General features: G+C 46.7%; 1 protein-coding gene and 1 long non-coding RNA gene across 17 annotated transcripts; one reads left to right on the top strand and one right to left on the bottom strand.

Annotated features, from left to right (window-relative positions):
• Positions 1 to 13: 13 nt before the first annotated feature.
• Positions 14 to 18,746, bottom strand: Sin3A (SIN3 transcription regulator family member A). 16 transcript variants are annotated; one of them, XM_020949737.2, is made up of 12 exons: positions 17,944 to 18,746; positions 10,055 to 10,911; positions 8,681 to 9,981; positions 7,017 to 8,608; positions 6,427 to 6,739; positions 5,998 to 6,373; positions 5,118 to 5,629; positions 4,725 to 5,054; positions 4,456 to 4,662; positions 4,113 to 4,376; positions 1,305 to 1,757; positions 14 to 1,243 (listed from the first exon to the last, which is right to left on the bottom strand). In XM_020949737.2, exons 2-12 carry the CDS (start codon positions 10,542 to 10,544, stop codon positions 698 to 700), a joined length of 6,384 nt encoding a protein of 2,127 aa, XP_020805396.2. In that variant the 5' UTR covers positions 10,545 to 10,911; positions 17,944 to 18,746; the 3' UTR covers positions 14 to 697. The 16 variants fall into 16 exon arrangements, with proteins under 16 accessions (XP_020805396.2, XP_020805419.2, XP_020805412.2 ...); XM_020949760.2 differs by having other exon boundaries at positions 5,118 to 5,611; XM_020949753.2 differs by having other exon boundaries at positions 6,427 to 6,727.
• LOC110181939 (uncharacterized) lies at positions 12,711 to 16,518 on the top strand. Its single transcript, XR_015270687.1, has 3 exons — positions 12,711 to 13,434; positions 13,530 to 15,744; positions 15,856 to 16,518. It is a non-coding gene; the product is annotated as an uncharacterized LOC110181939 (long non-coding RNA).
• Positions 18,747 to 18,819: the final 73 nt, after the last annotated feature.

The following is an 18,819-nucleotide window of genomic DNA, read 5'->3' as shown; positions in this document are numbered from 1 at the left end:
ACACGTACAACAGTTCACTTTTGATAAACTCTTCGTTTTAATCTGCGCTCATTACGTTTTTACAACTTAAATGTAGGTGAACTTAAGCGCGTAAATTGTAATTAATAGGTATTCACAAGGAATTGTACAAGGTTTGTGTGGGTTTGTTTTGTTTCGGTTGTATAAAAATACGCTGTTACAGTTAAAAGTAAAGGTTAAAGGTAAAGGGCTTGATGTTTATAAAATCTTACTTGGCTAACAGACATGTTCTGTATAGTAAATATTAGCACAACTGTCACTCGTTCAAAATATATGCTTCTGACTTTTATGGGACTTGCGATTGCATGTTAAGGTATGTGTTTTGTGTTCTTACACCCTAAAACTAAAAGCGCATCGAAAAAACAAGAAGCGCTGCCGTGTACGTGCACTGTAAACCTAAAAGCTATGCAAAAAGTTAGCCTATACAAATTCTTATTTAGGAGCAAAACGCCTAAAATTAAATGACTTTTTGTACAATATGAAAGGGAGCTTTCTTTTGATCAAATGTCCCATGCCTAATGCCAAGTCGATGTTGTGTTCGGTCGGTATAGCTGCAATCTCGATTGACCGCGTCCAGGAACTGGTATCACATTTAAAAACACAAACTTTCCATCGAATGCAGGCGTCTTCACTGTCTATATCGTCATGTGAATGCATCTGACCAAGCAGCCGCTACTGGTTAGCTCTCCATGGGTCGCACCTGTTGCAGTGCCTCTGCATTATTTGTGGTTGCCGCAGCTGCTGCTGCAGCGCTATTGCAATGTTGCTGCTGCTGCTGGGGCGTTGCATTGGTCGGGGTGGTCGTTGAGTCCGCGCTCAAAATGCTGCTGCCGCTGCTGCTGTTTCCAATGGGATGGCCTGAACCCGAGCTTGAGGACACCGCTGAGGATGCCAATGCAGCATTAGCTACGGGCGTCGTCGCGCCCTGCGTTGTGGAGTTGTTGGTTGCTGCTGCTCCGCCACTCATCAATCCACCGCCAGCGCTGCTCTGCACCACCTTGTATCGGTTGTAGATGCGATACGGCGTTTTGGAGGTATCCTTCTGCGGCACCGTCTTGGTCTTGCTGGCCGCTCCCCAGCTGCTGGCGTTGATCTGATCAGGCGTTTTGCCCAGCAGCCAGTCAATGCAGTTCTGTTGAAGCTGCTCGCTCACGTGCTGCTGCAGCCACTTGTTGACAAAGGTCTGGAAGTGAGTGTACTTTGCCTGGGTGACGCGGTAGTGACTCTGTGGTAAGACGAATTAGGATTAGAAATTTCAATTTCATATAGTTTCAATCGTAGCTCACCTTCTTGGCACGACGCACTGCATCGTATTTGAGTAGCTTGAGATTCTTGCTGGTCACAAAGCAACGCCCGTTGCTGGGGTTCGTGCTGATCTCGTCGCGATCGTTGAAGGCGTACTGCTCGGCCAGGCCCACCTGTGAGGCGCCGAGTCTCTCCGGCAGCCGCTTGCCGCCGCCCCAGCTGTTGTTGTTGATATTATTATTGTTATTATTATTATTATTGCTGCCGGGTGCCAAGGTGCCGCCGCTACTGCTGCTGCTGGAAATAGTATCGCCAGAACCGGGCGCGCCCGAGTCATTTGCCGGTGTTGTAGTCGATGCCAGCTCAGTGCGATTCCGCTTCTGTTCAAACAACTGACGCACTTGCTCCTCGTGCAGCTGCGACCGGCGCTTGTTGCGCAGCAAAAAGCGCGCCTTACGAACTCCTCCACCGATACCGCATCCCCTGTGGCCCAGCTGCAATGAGAATAATGCAAGAGAGTCAGACTTTTATTGTGCATAATTGCGCCAATTGCCGTAGCAATTGAATCGGCGGCAATACTCAGACATGCTCACAGAGAGTTTACGAGATTACGCTAAAAAGCTGGTTACTGCGCTGTCTTTGTGTGTGGGAGGACGTGTAACATTACAAAACAGATAGACGACATATATATGTGGAACAACGCAACATGACAAGGTACAGAGTAAACCAAGGATGATGATGTTGGTGGTGGAGTAGGATGAGGTGGACTTATTAGTACCAGGCCAAACATGAACGGGCAAAGGGGGAAAACGGGATCAAAACACCTATACACATGTACACAAAACAAAACGAAAAGCTTAGGGAAAAAAGGGAACTTAATAGAGAGAGAGAGAATTCTACAATGCGATGACTCACTTACCTTGCTTAAGCTTAGGTCTGCTCTAACCCCGAGAGAATCCCCCTCCCCCCCAAACGCCCACAATTCCCACCCACTCGCTTTCAGTAACTTCCAATATGCATATATATATGACTTTTTAATGGGCTGCTGCTGCTGGCTCCAGATATATATTTCTCAATTTCATTCTCCAGTAATGTCCACAACATTTGTGACTGTGTTTGTGTTTGTGTGTGTTAGCTAGGTTAATTTACATTTATCTCGAGTTTGTGTGTGTGTTCTTATTGCCTAGATATAAAAATTATGACCGAATTTAAAAAAGACATTTGGCTTGGCTGCTGCTTCCTTTACAAAATTAGCTACTAATCTCGTTTACACAATAATACATACATAGGCCAAAGGCATATAAAGAATAAGATGCGTAACGACATAGGAAAATACGATGTGATAATACGTTCTCTTTAATTTATTGAAGAAACTCTCTATTTTTCTCATTTTATTTTTACGATATATGGTACAGAATCCTGATTTATTGAATCAATCGAATTTGCTGTCCAATTTGTGCCAGCGAAGGGGACACTAATTTAGCTGCTACCAGAAACTCAACTATTTAATGCTATGCTTGTTACTCATCTTATTATTTACATTCCTTTTCATAATTACCACTTTTTAGCATTACGTTATGTACAGTTAAAAACACGTCAATTCATCATATATACATACTCAACGCTCGCCACTAGCCACTATAGCCACACAACATCCCAGAAACACACACCATAACCCACTACTATTGATCCTGCTTGCTCCTGTGATTCTCTCCATCGCTATATATATATACATACATATATATATAGAAACAACTCAAGGCAATAAGAAAATTAGAGGGGTATATATATATATGCAACAAGCGCGTGCCGCGTGCCTACTTTAGTTAAACTGTTAATAACTATTTTACAATAAATGTTTGATCTTATTGTGGATTGTGGTTTGTATTTTTACTACTACATTTAATTGAGGTGAGCGCATTTTATGGGGTTTTGTTTCCTCGTTTTGAGCTATTGTTATTGTTTACATTCAATGTGTGTGTGTGTGTTTGTGTGTATGAAAGGTGTGTGAGAGTGAAAGGGGTGTTTCGTGGGTGGTTGTGGCGGTTGGCGCGTGAGGTGAAGAAGGTGTTTCGGTTTGTTCATATTTTCTTGGTTTTTTTTTTCTTTTGGGTAATCATAAAAACAAACAAATTCATTTCTTGTTGTTATTACTATTTCATTTTGCAATATGACTTTTTCTTCTGCTTATTATTCAATGAAATTATCAAAACTATGTTATTTCAAGCCTTGGAATTGACCTGGTACGAAATAAATAAATTGGAATAAAAAATGAGAGAAAAAGAATGCAAAAAAGCATTTAATTAGTGAGATATTTTCTTGTTTTCTTTTCATGTATTTAAGTTAGTTGCTTCGTATGCAAAAGAGAGTTAATTTTTTTTAATGCATACGACGAAATGTGGCGGGCGGACGGGCGGGCGGCTGATTAATAAAAGTTGGCGTTGGCATGTTGATATATAAATGATACCAAAACGAAATAGATACTTGAACAGAGAAATTAGTGAGGAAAACAGCTGGCGAAATGAGGAGGAAAAGAGGAAAGAAAAGTAAAACAAAGTGCAATAGCGGCGGCAAAAGTTGATAGAAAAACAACTGATATATATAGATAAATATATATATATATACTAGGATATTTATATACAGATAGAGCCGGGGCGAGTAGAAGGAGCAGGGCTTCTTGTATGTACAGTGGACAAAACTCAGGAAACCAAAAAAAAAACGTAAACAATCGAAAAAAAACAACGAAATACACAAAAACAACATGATTAACCACTCTCTTCAAGCACACACCACACACAAAGCTGTGTTCCGGTTCCGGTTCCGGAGCTTCATCAACGCTGCTCACTCACCTCGGCATTATCTTCCTCCTCCTCCTCCGTTTTGATATCAGAGGATTCCGCAATATTGTCGTTGCCCAGCGCCGAACTTGAGCCAGCACTGTTCCCACCGCCGCCGCCACCGCCACTATTTCCTCCTCCTCCGCTGCCCAGCGCAGGATTCGCCAATCGTTCCACATATTTGCTGAACTTTTGGGTCTTCAAAGCAGTCGGTTTCTCCACTTCCTCGGGCTCAGAGTCGAGCAGCTCGATGGTTACGCGACAATCGATTTTATACTGTAAAAAAGGGTTTGGTTTTTGTTTAGTTTCATTTGGAAGATAATAATCAATAGGTTCGGATCAGAGTTCAACTTACAATGTACACCTTGAAGCAGTTCTCGTCGTTGAGAATGCTTTCCGCCTTGCGCTGATACGCCATCTCTCGGTCGAAGGTCTTGTGCGCATCGCGACAGAGTCCGCCGGTGCTGCCACGCCGCTGCTCAGACCCATACAGCTCCACACAATCCAGGGCGGCCCGCTCTGTCACACAGTATTGAAGCTGGCGAACGGCATTCGATACAACCTGAGGGAGGGAGCCAGAGGTTAGTCTCATGTCAATCTAATGGTTCAATCATCAACACTTACCTTGTCCAGCGTGAAGGAAATGTACGCATAGATGCCAAACATTTCCCGCATGGTATCCTCAAAGGTATTCGAGTCCATGTTGCCATCCAGTACGTTCTTCAGCATGTCGAGGAAGGTGGGATAATAGTCCTCCACTTGGATGTCTGGCTTGGGCTTCAGTCTTAACGCTGTGGCTGTACTCTCCCTTCGGTTCACCCGGCAGCGTTCCTCCTCAATGGCCAGCAGGCGCGCACGCTCGTACATCAAGTGCAGGCGTTCGCAAAGGATCGCATGTAGCCGCAGGAACAGATACCAGTTGTTGTTGGCAAAGAACAGCGAGTAGGACTCGTCCTGGTTTGAGAGAGATTAACGTTATTAATGATTCTAATGGGGAAAAGTACACTATAAACTCACATCGTGCTGGCCTTGTGCATGCGGTGGCAACAGCTTGGGATGAACAAACTCTGTCGCATTCTCCTGCTTAATTTCCACATCGCCGCTGGCTGCAGCTGCTGCGGCATCTGGTGCTCCTCCACTGCTGGTGTTACCAGTTCCATCGTCTCTGTGGGAGGAAAGGGGCTCTTCCTTGGCCTTGGCCTCGGAAGCGGAGGACGCTGAAGCCGCTGCTGCTGCTGCTGCCGCCGAGGATGTTGATGGGGTGGCATCGTCCACGGACGTTGTCGAACTTGTTGTTCCGGTTGTCGCCGTCCCACTCGATGATGCCTTGGTATCGTCAGCCTCTTTCTTAATTCCCGCCGACGTGGCACTGGTGCTGCTCGCATTGCTGCGCGCCGGAGAGGCGCCTTCGCTCTTGGCATTCCGGGTCGTTGCCGCCGCCGACGACGACTCTGTGCGACTCAGGGGAGAGCTGGTGGTGGCTGTGTCCACCTCCATTTTCGTATTGTCATCTACCAAAAATGGAAAGGCTATATAGAAAACGGCGTATGCGCAATCGGATTGTCGATGTGGGTCAGAGGTGAGTGGTTGGTGGTGCATTGCAGTCCAGTGTTTTGGGTTATTCAATTACATATTTTCGTGTGTTACGTTACAATAATTTTTGGTTGCAGTATAAAAAGAAGAAAAAAGAAACGAAAAACATTCACTATGTTAATAAAAATACGAATCAAGCTATAATTACATTCAATACTGTTTCTAGTTTGAAATAATAATAATAATAACAATAATGTGAGTTAGGTGAGCTTAATTTTTGTTTAATTAAATTATTTGTTAGCCAAGGATAAACTACCAACTGTGTTAACAAATGTTTCATGATTAGTTCAGTTTTGAAACTTACCGTCATCGCGCTCATCGTCGCTTAGCGGCTGCCGCGGCGCAAAGAAGAGATCAGGCACAAATTGTCGGATGATCTGCTTGATCTTCTGCTTCTCCTGCTTCTGGATGCCCGTCTGTCGCTTGACATGATGAATTAACAGATTAGCGGCATCGTCTAGTATGGTCTTGTCCTTGTAGGGCAGCACCAGATGGGGCCCTGCCGGCTCCATGGTATCGTCCTCCTGATCGTGCCGCTCATCATACAGCGTCTCGATCTCGTTGAACAGACTCTTGGAGCGCAGGGCCTTCATATCGTTGGGCTTGAAGTTGATGGCTTGGTGATCGAGAGACTTCAGGTAATACTTCTCGTTCTGTTCCCGCCATTGCCGGTTAAAGGTCTGTAATGCAAATTAATTAATTATTGTTGTAAATTCAACAAGAATACACTTACCTTTTGCGCTTCCCGCCACTCCTCCTCCTTGACTTTCAGCCGCTTCAGCACAATGGGCACTGCCACGGAGGGGTTCTTCTTCATGCCCTGGATTATTTCGCCCGATTTGTCGCCGTAGATGCGATGAATTGCCCGCTGGTGTATTGTTTGAGATGTGCCACCTAGATGATCGTCCAGATGAAACTTCGCCAGCTCCTCGGTGGACATGCGGGACATCTTCTTTTGCACATTCTCCAGCACACGAATGGTGGCGCTGTTCACCTCAATGACCAGATCCAGCTCGAAGCGCTCGTCCTCAGTTCTGTGAATATTCCTTTTGTTTAGAGTGTGCGCAATTGGTTAATTCCAAATAAACGAAAGCCAAAGAAAAAGGAGAAGGAAGAAGGACCAAAACAAACAACCAAACAAAAGGGACTATCGAAGGTGCGGTTAAAACAAAAACACAATGACATTACATTTGAACCGCACCTTTGATGTCCCAACAAAAATAAGAAAACAGTAATGGAAAGGAAACTAAAGTACCAAAAGAACTTGTTTCAGAGTTTCAGAATGTGTGGTGGAGTAGAGGTAGTTGTGGTTGTGACTCTCACCTGTATATGGTTTCCTCAAACTGCGTCTTCCGCGACGTCACAAAAGTGGAATCCTCGCTGGCCCATGTGGGGAAGGAAACCCACTTGTCGTTGAGCACCTCCCGGCAGAGTGCCGTCCTTCCGCTGCACTTCTTCGGCACTGTGGACTGGGGCAGAGCGCAATAGGATGCACCCAGTCGCTTGCACGATGATAAATCCACATCCTGAACGTACTCAGCGGCACTCTGATGGCCTCGATCTTGTGAGCTGCTGTTGCTGCTGCCTCCGCCACCGCCGCCCTGTGCTCTTTGGGTGGCGGCCAGAGGCATACCGTCAATTAAACCGCCAGCCGCCTGGCCACCAACGGGCGGGCCCAAAAAGTCGGTGAACCATCGCAAGAGGTCGGGGAACTTCATGAGGAACGGTGATACAAGGCCCAGAAGTTCCGTTTTGGATACGATTTCTTGGTTGAACAGCGTCAGGCATCGCAAAAAGTTATCATAGACCTCGGGACTTCTCAGTGCCTTTCGCACCTTGTCGAAGAAGGCGGCATCGGAAATGGTGCACTTGCTCGATGCCTCCGAGAAGCTGACATCGCGGCAATAAGGTTTCGGGCGCTTGGCAGGCGGTGCTCCGCTGGCATAGTGTCCAGCCAGTCCGTCGTCGCCCTGCCTTCTCGTTGCCGAGGCGGAATTGTGCTGCTGTTGCCCAACCTGCAGTGGCGGCGTGGCGTAACTTATGCCTGGTGAACTGCGATCGAGGGAATTGTCAGACATGTGCGGCGGCATGGAGCCAATTACCGAGGTGATGCCATAACTGGGCGACTTCTTGGCATTGTGGCCGCCATGCGACAGATTCTGATTGGGCGCATGGCCCACATACTTCTGGACATGATGATTGTTCCGATGATGATCCTTTTCGTAGGCAACCATGACGTTGGCTCCCGCTCCCGGTCGTCCGAGGTTTGCACCCGCCGGTGTTCCACCGACCAGATGATGATGGTGGCCTCCCACGCCCGCTCCTCGCTGGTGCGCCTGCTGCTGTTGCAGACCCGTGTGATGGTAGTCCTTCTCGTAGAGCATATCATTTCTGTTCGCCGCATTCAGGCCTGAGCCAATAACATGATTTTGTTGCTGCTGCTGCTGATTGTTGTTGTACGTCTTGATGCTGACGCTGGTGTTAACTGCCGAAAGATTGCCAATGGCCGCCGCATGGGCACTGTTGTCAATCTGCGGCAGATTTGTAGCGCCCAAATGGAGAGGTGAACCACTGGGCGCTGGCGATGCGGATGACATGGTAATGTGTGCTCCGCCGCTTAATGTAGCCGTCGGTCGCTGCTTTCCATGATCGTTGTGCACTGCTGATGCCGCCGACTTGGACATGTTGTACTGTCCGGACTGATGATTCGTGGCATCGGGCAGAAATTGACCAAATTCTCTTAACAAATCCTCGTCCTGGCCAAAGAGCTTGGCCACCTGCGTGTACACCTCCTGTTCGGTGAGCATTTTGCCCTGGTTCAGGCTGCCCTCCTTCATCACCTTTTGCTCCTTCTGATAGGCATGCAGGATCTCTAGGAATTTCTTGTACTTGGCCGGTTGATTCTGGAAACGGTTCTGCATTGAGAGGAGATAAAGGGGTAACCAATTAGTATCCAAGTGGCTGCGTTAATATGAGATTACCCTTACCTTAATCTTATTTACATAGGTTATGGCGTGATTGAACTCCACCGGTTGATTCTGCTGTCCCGTCTCTCCCAGGAGAATCGATTGATGCGCCTGCTGTATGTGATGCAGATTGTGCTGCGCCGCTCCACTTCCGCCGCCTCCGCCGCCATGAGGACTCAGTTCACTCAGGGAATTCGGTGTCGGTGGTCCGCCCACCACAATACTGGCGGCAGCATTGGCAGCAGCTGCTGAATTCGCTGTGGCCGGCGCCGCTGAAACCGCCACCTGACCCGTGGGCGTGATGGTGGCTCTTTCGCGGTCCCTTGAGTAATTTTGCGGCACATTATGCGCCGATACGGAGATGGGAGGCACAACAGCAGCTGGTGCCGGCGAGTTGGTGACACTAACGTGAACATGACCGCCGCTTGGGGACTGTGACTGCGGTGGCGTCGCATGCTGCTGCAGGGCATGAATTGTGGTCTGGGTAAGCGACGCACCGCCATGGGTCATCAGATTCACAGCTCCAGACTGCGCCACTGCTACTGCTGCTGCGGCCACAGCGCCGGCTCCTGTGGTAGGAGTCAGAGTTGCTGCATTGGAGGCAGTCTTAATGGCAACATGTCCAGCGGCTGCTGTCATCGGACTGTTTCCGGTGAGCATGTGCACCGTTCCTGTGCTCGAGGGTGCTCCCGGTGGTGAGGGCATCGACACCACGGGCACTGAGCAGCCAAGGGCGTCCGAATGGATCTCGATTTTGTAGCCCGGTGGAAGGAACATGTTGAAGCCGTAAATTAGCTCCGTATGGCCTTTAAAAAGCGTAGAGACACGCTCTATAACGCCGGGCGTGTCGATGCAGTGCGACTTGAACTCCTTCATGATGTCAAGGAAGTTGTTGTAGATCTGCGGCTGGTCCGCATACTGATATTTGACCTGGTCCAGATAACTGAGAGCATCTTCAACTTTCAAACGAGGCGTAGCGCTGCCGGATTGTCCCTGCGGTGGCGTGCTTGCGCCTGCGGCCACGCTGTTGGCCGACACGGACGATGGTGGCGTTAGTGCGGTGACCAGTGACGCCTGCTGAACTGTTTGTTGCTGTTGAGCCATCGTGGCCAGATTTCCAACGGCACTGGCCACCGTCTGGGTGCCACTGATTGTGCGTTGACGGATTGGGCCCGTTTGTGAGCTGCTGGAGACGGTCTGTGCGTTGGCAGGATTCGTGCCTCCTGCTCCAGCTCCAGTTACATGGATCTGTACTGTATTGGCGCCATCCCCAGTGCTGGCCTTAAGAGTTCCACCCGCCTGAATGGAGGCCACGCTATACGCTGTTGGAGAACAAAAAAAACGCACATATGAGTATCATACATTTCATCAGAGTGTGAAAATCATAATACTTACAGGTGGTATACTGCAATGTTTGGGTGCCTGTGCTGCCCGTGGAGACGACAACGCCACCGGCACCACCAGCTCCTCCTACTGTCACCTGGCCACCAGCTACCACTGGTCCGCCTCCTGCTCCAGTGCTGCTGCTGCTGTCCACTATCGAACTTGTGGTCTTCAGGTTGGTGGCCGTCGGTGTGGTGGACGGCAAATAGGCAATGGTCTGGGCTCCTCCATGCTGCGGCGTGAGGATGCGATGGTGAATGGAGCCAATGCCACTGATTGTGGCGCTGTGAGCGCCGGGCAACACCGTTCCTATGGTCACGCCCGCTGTATTAACACCGACATTAGTTGTGTTGCCGCCACTGCCGGACGGTGGACCTCCTCCGGTCACGCCAACGACTCCCACACCGACACCAACTCCAACACCGACTCCAACTCCTCCGGGAACCGGTGGACCGGGTCGTGTGCCGAACTGCACCTCGTCGACACGGGTGCGTTTCATCATCTTATCGTGTTGCTTAGTGCTCGGAGCTTCTTGTGCTGCTCCTGTTCCTGCCTTAACCTGGGTGAACCCTCTGCGTGGGTGGTGGCTCCCTGCTGGCCAAGTGCAAGGATAGTAGGATGCTCTATGAGCGTATGTAGTATGCAACGAACGGTCGGGGTCGCAACTCTTGGTCTTGGACTGCTCGTGGCTGCGACATATGTTGTCTATGCATTTGGTCGCCCCGCCAGCGGCAAATACACTTGATTTTCGAATGTAGAGAAATGGGATGGATTCACTCCCTTCCAACTATCTCTTGCTGCTTTGCTTCTAGCTCTCCTCTGGCACGTGTAGTTCTTTGTCTCCTTTGATTCTCCTTTGGTTGTTTTTACTGCAAGTAGAGAGGATTCATGAGTTGGTAACTAGTTTAGTAGATTTTCTCAAAAGAAAAAAGAAAAACTAGTTTGCAAATACCGCACACAGCTGATTGATCAATACCGTCTATATATCTGGTTATACGTATCTAAAATAAAACGATTGCACACATTCCAACGGAAAGGTAAAGCAAACACAGCCCCAATGGAATTCTTCTGCCGTATCACAAAAAAAAAAAAAACTACCGAGTGGAAATGGGATGTTTTTGTATTGGAAGTGCGGTGGAGAGAAAGGTGAAGAATAGGAATGGAATGGTGGAGCAATAACAACCCGACAGTGGAAGGAGATCGAAGTGGAAGTTGGTGGTGGAGAGAGGAAGTTAAAGAATATCCATGGAGAATGGAAGTTAAGGAGAGTTTCGTGTGTACGTGCAACCGGAATAGGGCGCGCGCTTTTGTTATTGCTTTTCAGCGGTACAGTAAATACTAACTAAGCGAGCTTTCTGTATACACCTTCAAATGAGGATTGGTGCGTGTGTATGCGAGATGTGGATGTGGAAGAAGGTGCCAAATGCCCCATGCACGACATCGGCTTGCATAGAATTCACAGTACACATACATACACACATTTGGCTGGCAGAACCAACATATTTATATATATACAGCGATACCGTCAAGGGGGTTAGGCGGGGGGAGTATGCCTGGTACATATTCTGTATCTACAACTTACAAGAAGAAGAGGCAGCCGCAGCAGCAGCAGCAAACGCAACAATGCAAAGGTGGTGGTGCCGCTGCTGCTTCTACAAAGTGGTAATGGTGGTGGTGGTGGTGGTGCAGCCACAGAGAGACAGACCAAAGAGCGGACAAGAGAGAGAGAGCGCCGCATTTGTTGTTGAGGCGCAGTTGATATAGCAGATTTTTTTAAGGTATTTCACCCGTTTGGGGCCAGCAACAACTCGACACACTCACACAGCCATGTAAACTCGTATTTGGCGGGCATTCGAGAGAGAGAAGTTTGCAGAGAGCTCAAGAGTGCGCAGGCCAGGAGAGTGTATGTAAATACAAGTTGAATGGAAACCGCCTCGAGGATCAATGCTTCTCCAAATCATGAGGAAACCAGCCAACTCGGCCCACAGCTGCCCCCCTTAAGCATTTGTAAACAAATATTGGACCACACAACCAGTACAGCCGCACAAAAGCTCTAACGCGAAGCTTCACTCTCTCGCGGTTCCTTTCTCTCTATTTCTCCCACCACCAACACTATATAATCCTTGTGAAGAGAAGGAAGGTGAAATAAGTTGTTGGTAGGCTTCTGCTGCTATTCACTACTATTCACTCCCGCTCTCGCAACTGCCTTTCTTGTTATTGTATTTTTTGGATCCGCCATCGTCACAGTTGCTAGTGCATACCAAACACAGTGGAGCATGTTTGTGAGAGAGACTCCAACAACACACGAAATTGGGGCGTTGTGTGCGTGTGTGTGTGTGTGCTTTGGGGAGACATGTGGGCAAATTTTCCCTCCATTTTTTTTTTTATTCAGCGCGCTCTATTACGTGCACACGTATAATGTTATCTTATCTGTTTTGTTATGTGTATACACAGCACAGCACAATACACAGAGAATACGCAGCACAAAAGGTAGACAGCGGAAAAATATGCAAAAATGGTTAAAGCACTATTTTCTTCTTTTTTGCACTTCTGCGTACATGAATACACATATATTTTAATCAGAGGCGGCGACTGCATCGAATCATCATTCGGTGTTTCCCTGAATGCGCGAATTAATATTTGTGTAGTTTTTGTATTACTTTCTTACACTCACACAAGAAACACGGGGCACACACACTGGCGCAGTCTGGCGCTGCGCTATTAATAAATTTTTGCAAATAAAACATATGGATGTGTATAGAGAAATATGTACAAAATAGCTAAGGCACACATATAAATATATAATATATATATACTATTCAGATTCAGGCTGTGGAAGAAGAAACGTTTTGTGTAAAATAAAAACGGAATGAAAAAGGCGAAGCAAGAACAACAAACGGATGGCAAGAGCAAGAAGGAGATGAAGACGAAGAGGGAAACTGAGGAAGAGCAAGAAATGATGCTCTCATTGTGCCGTGTGGAGCTGTGGAGCTCTGGGCTATATTATTCAGTGCTGGGAGCCATTTAAATGCACACACACACACTCTGGCACGGCACGGCACTCAACTCAACTCTCGCCAGTACATGCGAATGGCGCATCAAAGCAAAAGTCGAGATAAGCGCACGAACTCAGCAAAGAACGAATCAACGAACGAAAATAAAACGACACTACGTTGAAAAAATACAGTCAGTTCATAAGCAAGCCAAAAGCAATGGTTCAAAACGTTCGACTGTGTGTGAGAGTGGCTCTCCTCTCCACCCTCGTCTGAGTGTGTGTAAGTGCGAGCGAGCAGCAGCAGCAGCAACACAAACAACAACCACGTCGACGACGGAGACGACTTTTTGTCTGTGCGCCTTCTATATGTATTCGCTGGCTCTGTGCGAGCGTGTGTGTATGTATATAAACCAATTGAAATTGACCTAACCTAAAAATGTTGTATTTTTCACAAGTTTCAGTAGCACGAATTCTGTTTGATTTTCCTTACAGCCATCAAGTGCACTTGAAGGATGTTTCCCTGCATCATCTAACACCACGCCCCCACCACTCCCGCCCGAGACACTTACATCAGCAATAAGCAATAAGCAGTAGAGCTTCGTCGGTTGATATTTGGGCTGTGTGTATATTCGAAATGTGTATGTATGTACCGTATGTACATTTACTACAAACTGCCGTTCGTTTCGTTTCGGCTGGGCTTGTGTTATTGGAAACTTTCACGTTTTACGCAGTATTTAGCACTTGCAACTATTTTTCCCACTCACTTCCAACCGAAATTTTCACCTTTTTTTCTCTGCCTCTGACTTTGGCTGTTGGCTCGAAAATCTTTTAGTTTTTTCAGGTTTCAGCTCAGTTTTTATTAATTTCGAATCACCACTGTGCACTATTTGTTTTCAGACCACTTTGCGCGTTTTAAGACATTTTTCCTCAGTAGATTTCTACTGCTATTCACAAAATATTGGCGAGAAAACGTTTTCGTACATCTTAACGCCGCCGCAAACATTTTCGATTAACGGTGAGCTGACGACGGCCAGTCGGTCGGAGTCAGCAGCGGCGTTGCCCGTTTGGCCTCGCTAGATCTAGCTATTTTGACACTTTTGTGTGTTGTGATATGCTACTAAATAGAAATCAGACTATTTGGTTTATTGCACACCCTTGGAACTTGAAGAATTATTCCGTTTGATAGTTTAATTTCCTCAAATCTTAAAAAAATTTAGTGGTTTTAAATTTTTGTTTAGCTATTTTTGTCCTTTTTGTTTCGTCAATTCAGCCCCTAGGATTTTGGCAACACTGACCAGGAGAGCGAAAGAGAGCGGAGCAGAGCGCGTGAGAGAGACCTTGCCTCCATACATTGTACTCTGCCGTTTGAGTGTGGTGGTGCCGAAGAGCGTGCGAGAGAGACGAGCGGGAGAGAGAGGAGTGCGCGCGCACAGTGTTGCTTTGGAATTAATTTTCTGTCGCTCGGTTGCTGCCTCACACGGCTCGCAGCTAAAACAGGGTGGCAACTCAGCGGCGCAACAACCAAAGGTCTCGGACTCGCACATTGAAAACGTTGCAGTTGCCGTTGCGGCAATAAAAATAGTACATAATACACATATACTTCCTGCGTCTGCTACTTTTCCCGGAAAGTGTTCCTCGGCCATTTCCCCCATGCCAATCAACTAAAAATGGCGCCTAGAATTTGGATAAGAAACGAATGTGTTCAGAGCGGCGCGACGGGAAGCTTACGTAAGTGCAAAAAGCACCAACACGGCAGTGCGAGAGCGAAAGAGCCGGCACTAGGGCTGCGAAAACAAGTCGTCGTCGGCGAGGAAACAGGGTGCCCCGCACTAGCACAGCATAGCGCCACACAGCGCGATCCCCCAAGAAGAGTGCTGGCCCCCTGTATGCGCCACGAGAGAGCGGACGGCACTCACACAGACACACCTATGTATACAGGAGGAAGCGACGTCGGCAGCGCTGTCCGGCACTATTGCAGTACATAATGAAATCGACAAAACCGAAAATCAGAAACCAAACGGACCACTAGCGGGCTACAACTCTGCCACGGCTACACTTTGCCGCAGCGCGCTCACACAGACGCGGCACACTAATGCACTCCTACATCCAGCGCGCTCACGCACACACACAGCGACGCGTGCGTGTGAAGAGAGGCAGAGTCGTCGGCGGCGACGGTGGCAGGAAAGAAAACCCGAAAAAAGGCCAGGCAAAGTGCATCTCACCATGACAATGGCGGAAGAGCTGCGGCACCATACCACTCGTCGTCCGTAAAAAACACATGTTCGCATCTGAATCCGAATTCGGCAGCCGCCTCCTTCCCCCGCAGGCGAAAAAAATCTGTATACGCGAAAAGTTTAGCTGCTAAAAATCGGCGTGGAGAGTGTGGATGGGGAATTGATGGCATGGAAACCTTGCAGTTATTGATTCGCCTCGCTCATTGCGCAATGAAATGCAGCGGGGGCGGGAATAGAAAGAGAGAAAGAAAGCGTTAGAGAGCATAGAGAGCGCTGGCACTCTCTCCAAAAGGCACCTGCAGCGGCGGTGGCGTTAGGAAATGCAAATCGTAAGTGCCCAGCCAAACGAGGAGCTGCTGCTGCTTCCAGCCCCGAAAGTTCAAAGTTCACATGCAACGCGACGCGATGCAGCGCATGTCCACCGAGTCCCTGGACTGCAACCAGCAGCTCGGACTTCCAGACGCCACAGGAAGGTTTGTTTGGCTTTCCATTTGGGTATTATTGATGTTTTCCTTTTTTTACTGGTGTTTCGACAATGCCAGGTGGTTTCTCGCATGTTCTAATTATCCCTGTGCTAATTTCAGATGACGCTGCCCTGCCTTGGATTGGAATGTATTAAATTGCGGGGAGGAAATGGATTCCATTCTTGGAAGTAACAAACACAACAATACAGACAGCTGAACGAAGCAAAATATTATTAACGCTGATCGAGGGAAATTGGGTATTTTGCGAATGGGATGTGTTTAGTGCTCCCGGCAAAAAAAAAAAAAAAAAAACACTTTATGTAATTGCCAATTAGTTTGGCGTTTCGTACGTGGTCAGCGAATTATCAGATACATATTTCTGTTTCCCACCTTTGTCACCTGATTTTCAAGTTATTTCGCACAGAGACACGTGATAAATGCAAAATTCCAAAGAATTTAGTGAAAAGAACGAAAATTTGTTATATTATCGGAAAGGAGAGATTGTATTTGCATTCTAAATGTTTGAAATGGAACCAAAATATTACGTTTAAAGTATTTATATATATGTCATTGGAAATATTAGAGAAGCTGTACTACTAGTGAGTGACAGGAATAGAGCTTGGTTGTATTTAAATCTATTATATGCAAATTAACACCAAAAATCCATTTTGATCAGCATTAATACTGTAAAATCATTTCAAACCCCCATGGGGATAATTACCAACAAATACCGAGTTATTTAGAATTTTTGCTAGACATACAAATAAAATTGTGCAAATCCCATTCAACCAAGTGTAATAACTTTGAAACTTCACCGCATTATGACCATGTCATGCGCCAGTTAACTCTGGCCTGTTATTGTGGCTAATATCAAGTTCAAGACTCGTTTGTTTTGGCCTCTGTAAGGCAAAAGACAATTGCAAATTCGGTTTGGCGACGCGGCAAGTGTTGTGGTGTTTCCCGTGGAGAAAGATCGAGAGAAGTGGAGAGCGGATACCGTGAAATATGCCTTACTGTCCGTGTGTGTGTGTGTTTGGGGAGAGTTTTCAGATTTTGAGCTTCGAGTTTGAGAGAAGTAACTTGTTTTTCAAGTTTTCAAACGACCAGAAAAGCACGCAATCCACTCCACAAGCTCTCAAACCAGACTCGAAAAAAGGCCAGCCAACAAACTTGATGCGCTCCATAAAGAAAATTTTTGGGGGAAAACGAGAAAAGCACAAAAGACTTGCTTGTTTCTGTGTGTGTGTGTATCTCAATTGGACCTCACAGAAGCAGTGAGCCCGATTTCAACGAATTATTTAATTAGAATCAACACAATGTAACAACAACAACAAAATGTAGCAAATTGAAGGCTACACTGCTATCTCGGTCACCTTGTACACAAAGCGCTCAAACACACACACACATGGGTCGGGTAGCTCTGCCAACTTGCTTATTATTATTCTTATTTACAAAATGAAAAACGTTAGTAAATGACTTCCTTCCTTTCTATCCAATTCTTGAGTTATTTTATTAATTATTTATTTTTGGGTACTCGATTTCAACGAGTTGGCAGGACCCGTGACGAAGGAACGCAACAATAACAAAAGGTGAGCGCGGCAAACACTGAGACTCTCACACATACAGCTGCGTGTTGTGATTGCATTGCTGTGTGAGTGCCTCTGCGTCATTGTTGTTGCTGTTCGCAATACCTCTTCCTTTCTTATTTTTATTTATTCTCCGTGTTTCTTTACTTTTGTCTTGTATCAATTCGAAGCAAAGGCAATTAAAAAAGTCCACACACACACATGAGCCAGCAGATGGCGGAACTTAAATTTTTGTTGTACACTTTTTATACATAATATAGCAGAAAATGCGATAAGAAAGTTTTCCACGCATTAGCGGACAATAAATAAGACTGTAATTGTAATAAGTGCTGTTGGTTCTCATTGATGAAAGCCACTTTCTAACCTCAAAGGACCCCGGAAAATTTTAAATATTATGCAGAGCAGTTAGAGTGCCGCGAAACGGACCAACCGCAACGAATTTATACTCTTGAAGTGATTAATGCCACTGGAAAGTTTGCTTTGCCGCCCAGCGTAATCAGGGACAGTTGAGGTTATGCACGAATATATACATATGTACATTCTTGGCACCCACTCACTCACACACAAGCAGACAAGGGCGCGCACTTTCTTGTTGTTGGAGTTCCATATTTGTTCTACGTACCTGGTGAAATATCTGGAGCTGTTTCTCGTCGGGTTTCAGCACGTTTTTGGGCTTTTCACTTCTGCAAACTGGCAGATTTCTTTAAAATTTCTCAATTATTACATTTAGCTGCTAATGGAGCAATGGGGTAGAAGGGAGGGAGAGAGAGAGGATAAGCGCGTGAGCTGCTGCTTCTTCCACTTCTTACATTTGCAACAAACACATGCAAACACTCGGCACACACACCACGCGCGCACACATGCACTCGAAATCGATTTTATGCTGCGATTGTGATGCCTCCAACGCCCACAACTCGTCTCCTATATGCCCCTTTTCGTTAATTTTCGCAGGCACTGCACGTAAGTTTACACTTGTGCCTAGTTTATTCATTTAAAAACTCTGCAGCTGTACACGCACATACAAACGATTTCGCGGCTGCTTATGTACATACGTAAGTAGGTATGAACGTGTATGTTATGTACTAGACCCCGCCAGGAATTTACATTGCTCGCAGAGAGGTGGATTAACTAGCGCGATGCCTCAACACTGATTTATGTTGACTCTGGTGTTTAAATTTAATTAGTCGCACAGCCGTGGAAAATGACCAGCAAAGTTACAATAACAACGACCGAAAAGTCTGGCAGGCTGGTTTGAGGCTCAAAAGTCTGGTAGTGCGGTAGCTCACGCACGTGGCATTGCCAGAGTTCAGAATCTTCCGGCAGCCATGCCAGACTTTCGATGTAAATACCCAAAATACTGTCACACTCTCTGCATTTTTTCAGTATCAAAATCGATTGTTGCACTTTTCTTAGAGATAAGTAGCCGAATAAGCTAGGGAAGCGAACTGATAAATCGATATATCGCAACATCGATGTTTGTGCAAATATCGATATAAAT

The sequence above is a fragment of the Drosophila serrata genome, unplaced genomic scaffold (genome assembly GCF_035046125.1).
Source record: "Drosophila serrata isolate PLE 108 unplaced genomic scaffold, ASM3504612v1 contig_184, whole genome shotgun sequence".
NCBI classification, from domain to species: Eukaryota; Metazoa; Arthropoda; class Insecta; order Diptera; family Drosophilidae; genus Drosophila; species Drosophila serrata.
Note: the sequence above shows the minus strand (reverse complement) of the source record. Positions and strands in the feature narration are given on the sequence as shown.

Coding starts and splice junctions, on each gene's coding strand:
- Sin3A (XM_020949737.2), bottom strand. CDS start 10,544: ATGATGAAACGCACCCGTGTCGACGAGGTGCAGTTCGGCACACGACCC. Junction 6,374..6,426: donor AGTGGCGGGAAGCGCAAAAG/GTAAGTGTATTC, acceptor TTTGCATTACAG/ACCTTTAACCGGCAATGGCG. Junction 4,377..4,455: donor ACTGCTTCAAGGTGTACATT/GTAAGTTGAACT, acceptor CCTTTTTTACAG/TATAAAATCGATTGTCGCGT.